Source organism: Cibotium barometz, chromosome 42, assembly GCF_041138505.1.
Source record: "Cibotium barometz isolate CiBa-2024 chromosome 42, ASM4113850v1, whole genome shotgun sequence".
NCBI lineage: Eukaryota > Viridiplantae > Streptophyta > Polypodiopsida > Cyatheales > Cibotiaceae > Cibotium > Cibotium barometz.
Window position 1 is genome coordinate 47,017,712 of NC_141087.1, and position 10,489 is coordinate 47,028,200.

The 10,489-nt window shown below is 40.0% G+C and overlaps 1 protein-coding gene across 1 annotated transcript; it reads right to left on the bottom strand.

The window, feature by feature from the left end:
- Positions 1–5,155: 5,155 nt before the first annotated feature.
- Positions 5,156–7,075, bottom strand: LOC147614552 (endoglucanase 18-like). The gene is made up of 7 exons (XM_086780475.1): positions 6,905–7,075; positions 6,615–6,815; positions 6,369–6,446; positions 6,112–6,264; positions 5,871–5,979; positions 5,605–5,771; positions 5,156–5,504 (listed from the first exon to the last, which is right to left on the bottom strand). Exons 1-7 carry the CDS (start codon positions 7,058–7,060, stop codon positions 5,160–5,162), a joined length of 1,209 nt encoding a protein of 402 aa, XP_086636601.1. The 5' UTR covers positions 7,061–7,075; the 3' UTR covers positions 5,156–5,159.
- Positions 7,076–10,489: the final 3,414 nt, after the last annotated feature.

Genomic DNA, 10,489 nt, shown 5'->3' on the forward strand with positions numbered 1-10,489 from the left:
AAATTTCTCGTTTCTTTAAATTATTTATTTATGCATAATTACTAAAATTTAGTTCCCATGAATTTGATGAAAAACATTCTCTTAGCATAGGATGTCCAATCCTAGAATATGGTAGGAAGTCCTCTTTTAGCATTATGCATAAAAATAAGATATGTATTATTTTCTAAAAATTAAATAAAAATATCTATTATTTTAATATACCAAAATTTCTCTTTTTCCATTTAATAATTAGATCTCCATTATCATGGGAGTTCCTCTTTTTGCATAAAATAAAATTACCAAAATTTTCTCTTTTCTTTAAATTAATTATTTATGCATAAACACTCAAATTTTATTTTCCATGAATTTGATGAAAATCATTCTTTTAGCATAGGATGTCCAATATGGTAGGAAGTCCTCTTTTAGCATTATGCATAAAAATAAGATATGTATTATTTTCTAAAAATTTTACCATAGCTTCGCTGCTATTACTGATAATTTTAAATTTTTCTAAAAAGAATAAGACTTTGTAATACAATTATGATAGATAAACTATCCTTAAGCTTAAATCCAAATTATGGAATTAAATCATAAATTTACCATAATTTTACTAACATGTATAAAAGCATAAAAATACTATTTTCTTAACCTCTAACTTAACAAGCTTAGAGTTTGGTTTTGAATTAAGAATTTATCAATGCAAAACATTCTTTTTCTAAAGAATTAGCCATAGGATTGACTATTCTTTTGGGAGAGAGAGATATACATAAAAAGCATTCTAAATAAGCATAAAGATTAACTTTTTGTGATTAATCATTAAAGTTCTTAGAGAAAGCTTGATTTGCATTAAAAATAACTAATTAGAAACTTCTCAAGCTTGAGAGGGGTTGAGAAGTGAAATCATTTGAGAATATTAACAAAAACCATGAAATTCCTTCTTACCTCTAGGTTTGGATTTCTTCTTTATCTAGAAGTGAAGCCCCCAAACAATCAATTGGTTTAGTGAGTTGAGAAGAAAGCTCCAAGAGTTGTTGAAGAGAGAGAGAATCTCCAATCTCTCGAAAAGTAGAGGATGTTTAAGGGATAATAGAAAATATGATTATTTTATGTAATACTAGCATGGTATAGCTTACAGATGAGAATACAAAAGAATGAGGGTCTATTTATAGGTGAGGGAGGTCACTGACTGAGTCCAACTAAGTTCTAGAATTTTCCAGCTTCAGTTTGGCTGAATTTGGATAAGATTTGGATCAGTTTAGCTTCCATTTTGATCTAGTTTGATCCAGGAGAGAGGAGACATAAAAATATCTCAATATTTTTGAATTAAAAATGCTCCCATACATGTGAAGGAGGAGCCTACCTCAAAGGTCCCCCTCTCCTTACCAAGGTGTTAAAAATTCATCATTCCTCCAAAATATCTTATTTTTTTAGTAATACCTCTTAATTTTTAACTAATAAACCTTGTACTCAGTGAGCTCTTCATCTTATGTGAGCATTTACTTAGTTTTGGATATTTTCTTTTATTTTTTAGATTTCTCTCATCTCAACACTTGGATTAATCCTATTGGCCCATAGGAACCTTAATTATTGGACCATAATCTAATTTTTTTTAAAAAATCTTGACCCTTAGGCTAAGGTCACTTATATCATTTTTAATTGATTCGTAATGCACCTTGGAGAATTTATTTTGAACTTCTATTTCAAGGAAATATATTTTTGATATTAGGAGAATTTTTATATCCAAAAATATCTCAATATTAGAATTTTTCTTCTCTGTAGGCAAAAACAAGGAAAAAGAATATTTTCTTGCATTCTGAAATAGCGAATGATTACAAGGGACTGAGGTAAAAGCTTATTCATTATTCCGGCTGAGGAGGAATCTTACATTATTTGCAGCGCCCAACGCCACTAGACCGCATCGAGTTTGGCATCGAGATGTGGTTGAGCACCATTGGAAGAGGCATCTACTAGGATTTAAGGAAATAAGGCATGATGGATTGGTGGCCCTAGTGCAACATGCGTACTCCGCATATCAAAAATTTCTTTGAGCCCACATCATCATAGTCCTTGTTTCCCTTGCAATTGTATGGTTTCACTTTGGTATGTTAGTGTACATGGTATTTGAACTGCTCTTTTCAACTTTATTTGATAATTTCCTCATTTCTAGATATTTTCCCTTCCAATATCATTGAGGAGAAGCCCATAAGGAGCCTAACAGGAACATTCTATGCCGCACAAGCGCACATTGGGAATGGTGTATTCTTTGACAATGCCCCTTTTGACCTTGTTAGTCGAAAGATTTTCTTCTACACCCACAAGTATGTAGTCCCAACACATGTCAATGGGTTTGGTAAGCTTTAAGAGATCCCCTCTCCTTCCCTCTCTAGTGTTGAATAGCCAATGCCTGATGTTTGGACTATTGTTGCTCTTAAAGAAAAGATGGCCAATGATATACATTCTTCTTTGAAGTACACAAAGGCCTCAATATCGGTTGGTCTTAGCTAGGCATGCCCTGTGCATGTGTTTGTCCACATGCTTTGGGCCATTACTTGCATACGAACGCCAACAATGTACATGTGCAAGGTGGTAGGCTATGAAGAGATTGTCAATTTGCTTGGCCAAGGGTGGGACATTAAGGAGGGGGAGCACAAAAGAGAGAATTTTAGGTGCAATGTAGTGCATTGGAGTGTCTCCTTTCGATTCTTGTGATCTCATACCACTTTGTGTACTCGTTTCTGTTATGAGCGATGGATGACAAAGAAGGGTGCATGAATACCCTTATAAGCTCAAGAGGAGGTTGTAGAGCCTATATATCTCTCTATAGGCCTACCTAATGTGAGGGTTGAGATTGTCCAAGCAAGTAAGCATTGGAGCCTTTTGAATGTCTATGATCACCTACGCATTTTGGGATTTGAGGGAATCAATAATGCTTGCTTAAATGTGCAGGGTAGGAAGGTAAGGATTGTTTGACATTTAAACCTCTGTATTTGCTCAGCCCTTTTTCTAGAGTCACTTACTATGTTGGGTGTTTGGATAGGTTGGAAGGAGGATGGAAGCAAATACCAAGGTGTCCTCGGATTGGGGGCCAGATGATGTCATCTTTGTTCAAAGAATCTAGCTATGAGTATCCACTGGAACAATTTTGTAATATCGCTCCATCCAAGTTTTTTATATAATTTTTTTTGAGATACTTTGGTATTTAAAATATGTTGTCTGGTTTCTTGAAGAGGTGGTTTTGTCTTTTAAAAAATCAATAATGTTTTTTTTGTCCAGTGTGAAATGTCCAATATCTTGTATAAATAGTACTTTGAAGGCCTTATGTGTCATTTTTCACTCATTCTCAACAGCACAAGCCACCTCCACTCTCGAGCTTTAGAGCACATGGCTGCCTATGAATGCTTCATGGACTTCCTCCGTGAGAGGAAGTTTCTAGAAGCCACACACTTGCACGTAATGTTCACTCATGTGAGATCGATTGGATCTCCACACTCCGCCTCCATGAAGAAATATTTGTGGACAAATTATCTTATATGGACCCCCACATCAAGCCACACTCTGTCTGTTTGGCCACCGATGACAAACTATGAGTGCCCTACAACCTCACAAATGGGCAATGCAATTGATATTTAAGTTCAAACACATGCAATGTTCTGATTTAAATGCATGTGAGTGTTTACAAGTGTCAAATATCAATGCCACTTATGAGTTACAACATCAATTTGTGCTCTGGATGGTTAATGACTTCTAATTACACTAATTAAGCCTTCATTATAAACGAATAGTAGTTGAAGACTTGGAGGATTCAATTAAGCTTGGGGAAATCAAATTTGATGGGATTTTACATATACCTCTTCCTGTTGATGAGATTGACTACTAATAATTACACTAATTAAGCCTTCATTATAAACGATTAGTAGTAGTTGAAGACTTGGAGATTGAGCTTGGGGAAATCAAATTTGATGGGGATTTTTGCATAGACCTCTTGCTGTTGATGAGATTGAGTGGCCCAAGCATAAAAACCAGCTCAAAATACCAAAAAGTTTCCAAAGCTAACAGAAATTAGTCGCCTGGTTTTTGGCTTACTGTGACGCAATCAGTGGACCATTTACCATGATATTTGATATGTAGGGTCCTCATACCACTCCTAAACTAGTTCTAAGATGGATTGCCCTAATTATGAGCACAAACGACGAGCGAAGCAAAATAATAAATAGCACATTTTCATGATTTTTTGGGCTGCTGACAACGCGATTTGGCAATTACTTCAGGTTATAGCTTATAAATACCATAAGGAAGAGGCCCCTAAAGTGTCAATACAACACGCTCTATGTTTCCGTTGATTAAGATTTTGAATGTAAAATTAGAAGTTATAGAGAGAATGGTTTAGAAAACCAAATTTTTCCTTTTTTAACAATGTTTATTTTACCCTAAGTTGTTATTATCAATAGATATTGTAAATAATATGGAGGTTTAATGTATTAGAAACCATTGATATAGATTTCAATGTTATTGATATATAGTAGTCCCATGTTATAATGAGGGTGATATTGATACCCTATTTAGATATCAATGTTATTGATATATAGTAGTCCCATGTTATAATGAGGGTGATATTGATACCCTATTCAGATATCAATGTTATTGATATAGTAGTCCCATGTTATAAAGAGGGAGATATTGATAGCCTATTCTCAAAAAACAAATGGCTATACACTTTTTAACATGCTCTTTGAGTTTTTTATGAGTAAAGTTTTAATACTAGATCCCACCATCACGCTAGTCATTGAAGGTTATTCGTCTCCCTTGGTAAAAGGCATAAACAAGTGTCGCCTTATAGAAACATAGACTATATTTGCCATTGGATATAGAATAGGAGAATGATTTCATGAGTCGGGGTAAATATCTACACAATGTTAGGGAGCTTTTAGAGTGAACTCGAGCAAATCTGTCTATAGAGTTAGAGTTGGATGTAGAATAGGAGAATGATTTCATGAGTGTTGGTAAATATCTACACAATGCTAGGGAGTTGAATGTTTGGAGTAAAAAACTCGACCAAATCTCTCCATACACGGTGTAAGGGGCGAGGCCCGAGTGTATTCGGAGACTGGTGGTATTTTTTGGGAGGTCAAATGGCTTTGTATACAGGTATCCTTTGGACATTTTGGACAGTATGTGGGGTTTTAGGAAACGGTTGAGTTCTGCGAGAGCCTGGCGAGCGCCCCCGCGAAGAGGGCGTTGATGTAGGTTGCGGGCTCGAGCTGCTGGGAGTTGGACCGCACGTCATGGAAGCCGTCACGTTTGTTGGGCCCGCCCACGATGGCGCCCACCGCCACGTTAGGATTGGGCGCAGCTCGGTTGAACCACAGCCGGAACCCGTCTTTGCATTGAAGCCTGTCGTCCGACATGGTAGACGTAGCAGAAGCCCGTATGGATGCTCCGCGATGGTGGGCTTGCAGCGGATAAGCCCTCCCAAAACCCACCATGTAGGAAATTCCTAGCGGGTTCTTCCCCAGGACATAGTCCACCTGCAGGTCGAACAAAAAAAAATCCCACCGGTATCCCTCGCGTTAGTCACCCGATCGACCGTACTGCGGATCTATAAACTAGAAAACAGCATTATTCGACCTGGTCTTGGGCGAAGCCAAGAATTTCTTGTGGCGAATACTCTTTACTTCCACAGGTTATGGAGCTTTGGCTGAACTGCGATAGATAGTTTGAGTACACTCCCGCCAAGAATGCTGCTCCGCCAGCGTATTGTGTGTTCGCACCTGCTCTGAAGTAGAGCAAACCACCTGTTTCGAAGATAATGGCAGCGCCGATCAGGTGTTTGCAGGCCGATGACACTGCACATGCACGTGATGAGAACAATCGAGACATTTATCAATGCGCACCTGGAGTTCTGGGTACTTGGGTGACGTTGTTGCCGGGAAGATTTGCGCACATGAAAAAGTCTGCCCTCGATTTAGCAAGTTGAAGTGTATCGTCTCCGTCAAAGTACATCTGTAGGGATCAGGAGTCACACATCATTAGAACCATCGTCACAGTGCAGAGCGTCTGACATTTACTACTAGAAGACTTTTGGGAGAAGCTTAATAGAGTGGATTAAGTAGGCCATTAAACATGCTGATTTACTTTGGATAATAAAACTGCAAAGCCAGCGAACTTGTTGTCCCAGCTGAATTCGTTAGCCTCGGCAGCGCTGTGTAGAGCATTTCGAATGTAGCGTAGGTAAGCTGGTTTCCTGGTAGCCTTGAGGAGCCAAGCCGCAGCCCACAGAAGCTCGTCCTGTCCATGAAGTACATAACAACCACATCAATTGTAAGTACTTGGACATGGCTGTCGCAGCGCAGAAATAAATAAGCTCAAGATGTCGTCGACGTGACGCTTACATTGTAGCCCGAATAGCTGCAATAGAATGGGCATTCAGCGGTGTAGGAGGCACGGTAGCGGTCCGCGAAATGGAAGAGCTGTGTACGATGAGCCAAACATATGAAAAACGTTAAATGGACGGCCAAACATATTAAAAAGTCGATCATTATAAGATGAGCCAAAGTTTATATTCTTTACGTAAGCCTTGAAGATTATATAGGAATCTATAAAGAGAGACGGAGAGAGAGATCAAATAAATATGATACCATGGCAGCCCTGTCGAGCAGCAGAGCGGAGTAGTTGGCATCAACGGCTTGGAAGACGAGGGAGGCAGAGGCTAAGGCGGCAGCGGTCTCTGCAGCCACTTCCGTGCCAGGGCTGGAGGCGTTGATCTGCGAGGCGGTGCGGGGGGTGTCCATGCTCTCGGGCCTCTCCCAGCATTCGTGGTCCGCAATGGCGTTGCCAACCTATGTATGTATGTGTAGACATTAATTAAATTATGACGATTGATCCAACCCCTTCGTCGCTCGAATCGAAGAGAATATGGATGACGCACCTGCACCCACAGCCGCATCGGCACCGTGCTGGCCTTGAGGAAGTAGTCCGTTCCCCATCGAATGGCCGTCCGGACGTTATCCAGCTCCCCCGCAGCCACGAGGGCGCCTGCGTTCTCCAAGGCCCCCCACGAAAGCACCGTGACAGTGAAGGCCATGGGAAACCCGAACTTAACATTGTCACCCGCGTCGTAGTACCCTCCCGTCAGGTCCACCTGCATCAAGTATAATTCCAACCTAGGTGATTTTGCTGTTAATTTGTAATTAATTATGCAGTAGACGCTTAATTTCTTCTTTATACAGCTATCCCGTGGTTGCTCTTACCCTCTCCCAAGCACCCTCGACGAGCCTCCAGTCTCTTACCGGCACGTAAAAAGAAGCAAGTTCTTACCTACTGCAAGCGCATACATGCGGCCATACATTTCACTTACCCCACCCCACGCTTGATAGGCTCATACAAATGCCGTGACTATATAATAACTGCGTTTTTAGAGTAACATGCTGCACCTAGCACGGAGATGCCTGTATGCTTACGTTGTAATCTCTGCCATCAAGGAGAGCTGAGTTCCCTCTCCACGTTACTCTCTGATCGGGTGGCAGCTCCCCTGAGCGTTGGCACTCGAAAAAGAGGATGGATTTAGAGAGGGCATCGATGTAGTTGAGAGAGGTACTGGCTGCGGCGCCGACAGCACGCGGAGAAAACAACGTATAAGCTAGCATCAACATCTGAAGTACGGTGGCGGTGCCGATGATGATGGCCATACTGTCTTATTATAGCGGGTGCCAAGTGGTTCTCTCTGACCAACAAGCGATTATAACTTCGAAAGGGCTGGGCTATCGACGTTTACTAGGTGTTGGGATGGTGCTGCGTAAAGATGTATGGGTGGATAAGATAAAAGGTGTAAGAGGTGTGGAAAGTTCAAGGCCAGCGTCTGTATATATGGGCCTCTCGGAGCACGAGGGGGCGATGGTTGAGGAATAGAAAAGACGGCCGTTGTTGAACAAACCGCTGCGTCGGAGGTGGTGGTGGAAACAAGGGGGAAGGAAGTTACGTATTTAGAGAAGTCATCCAATCGCTGGCAAACTAATAATAAACTAAACAAAGCAAAAAGTGAAAAGCGCGAGCGAAAGAGAGGAGAAATCACGGGGCAACCTCTAGTCATTCAACCCCCGTTATCACTTGCCTGCTTAACAGCCGGAGTTCCTCGCAAATTATCAATTCATGTTCAATCAATCCTAGGCCTTTGCAGCGCTTAATTAGTTATAGTTATCCCGTGTAGGCAAAGCATAAGCATTCATTGACGTGTCAAGCAAATCCGCATCCCGTGAAACGTAATTAAAATCGTCCACGCTTAAACTACGTCCAAGCATGGACTTAAACATTACCTAAGCTTTTTGAACCCCTCATATACCTCCCTTGCTCACACGTACGCTTCCAAGTATTCTCAACGGCGCATTTGTGGCCTGCGTCGTGGGCACAGGACCAGAGTCAAACTTAGAGGTTTCACATGAAGGCCCATACGCATACAGCTCTGCCCGATTTAGAGACTAAAAAAAACACGATTCTCACGGTCAGTTGGTAATGCTGCTTAGTAAGCACACAAATATTTTGCCTCATATTTCTTAATTAAATTTAACTACACGCATCATTTAGAGCACATTAAGAAGATAAAGATCGTATAACATTTAATAATTAAAACTATCGAAAATACATTTATGATATGTACACTATATTCAAAAACAGGAATCTTATCCTAAACCATGAGTTCTTAGTATCTAGCCGTCATTGTGGTTCATGGTTGGATAAGAAAAATTCTTCCAATCTCTCTTCTTTTTTAAAAATTGCATCCTTCCTATAAGTGTAAATTATATAAGCATCAATGTAAGCGTCATGCCATCAATCACAATTTAAAAAAATAACTAAACATAGTATTAGCACTACTCATCACTATCTCTTCTAATTTTATCTCCTGTCACACATTTTAATTGTTTTCGCCCCTTACAGCTCCATCCTCCACTCTTACATTTCTATTATTTTGAGGCTTGACAGTTCCATCACTTTTCGGTTGTTGTACATGGTCACAGTTCATAGTAACATGATCCTAAAACACACAAAAAAAAACTAACACAAGTGAAATATTGTTTACAAAAACAAAGAGGTTACAAGTTTACGAGTTACTTATCATTGCTCGTCACCAAGAAAGATCTCCATAAATAATAATCCATCCTTCTTCATACACCCTTTCAAAGAGGCTTCTCACTGCTTGCAAAATCCTTATCCACCTTGTGTTTATATCATCCGAGCACAAGTTACCATGTGGGTGTCCTTGGTGGCAAAGTTGGCATCCATAGAGATGCTTGTGATTAATATAAAATTCTGGAAAGAAACCAAAAGAATACTCTAATTATGTACATGGAAAAGAATACTCTAATTAAAAGTACTAAGGTGTTGAAATTAAGACACTCTAATCAAGATATGGTAGAGAATCATGCAAAAGCATAGTTTGATTACATTCTCCAATGACTATGGAGAATGGTACTAGTGCCATTCTCTCCTATGGGGTTATGGAGAATGACACTAGTGCCATTCTCCCCTAGACTATGGAGAGAGTGGCACTATTGCCATCCTCCCCCATGGGGTTATGCAAAATGGCATTATTTCCAATCTCCCCCATGGAGACTATAGAGTGAGAATGGCACTAGCACTAGTGACATTCTTCGGAGAGTATAGAGTGTGAATGGCACTAGTGCTATTCTCCCTCATAGGGTTTTGGTGAACAACACTAATGACATTCTTCGAAGAGTATAGAGTGAGAATGGTACTGGTGCCATTATCACCCAAGGGGTTATGGTGAATGACACATGCCATTAAACCCCTTGCAGAAGAATGGTAGTAGTGACATTCTAGTCTCCTTGGGGGAGAATGACAATAGTGTCATCCCTTGGGGAAGAATGTCAATAGTGGCATCCCTTGGGGAAGAGAGGCACTAGTGCCATTCTCCATATGGAGTGAAGAAGCATACTCTAAATAGAACATGGAAAAGACAAGTGCAAACATTTGTATAACAACAAAAGGTAGAATTTATCACTCACGTCCTAGTTTAGATAATGACAAGGCCCTACACTAGCTTGCGTGGTCTCCTAAAAGCAATCCGTTTGTGCCCTAAGATGTTGTAATATGCCTGGTTCTTCATAACAGGCTATGCCTCCATGTAACACATTGATGATATCTTGCAAATTACCTCTATTGGAGAATCGACCATTATGTGAGCCCTTCTCCTCATGTAAAACCCTTTTATTGAGAAATTTCCTCTCCCACCGCTTGACTTATGTGAAGAATTTACTACATAGATGGCAAGGATCCAATATGTATACTCCCTTAACTTTACCTTGTCCTTATGCATGGGATTATTTGTCGCTTTGTGGAATAACATCACATAAGCACATGTGGCTGGATGATTTGACATCATGGCAAAATGCTTCACTAGGTCATTTATATAGCTAATAGTTAATGTTCTTTACACGTATTGACTTCGTGTCTTAAAACAATTCACAATTGGAATGGAGACTTCATATTCAATCCCAAA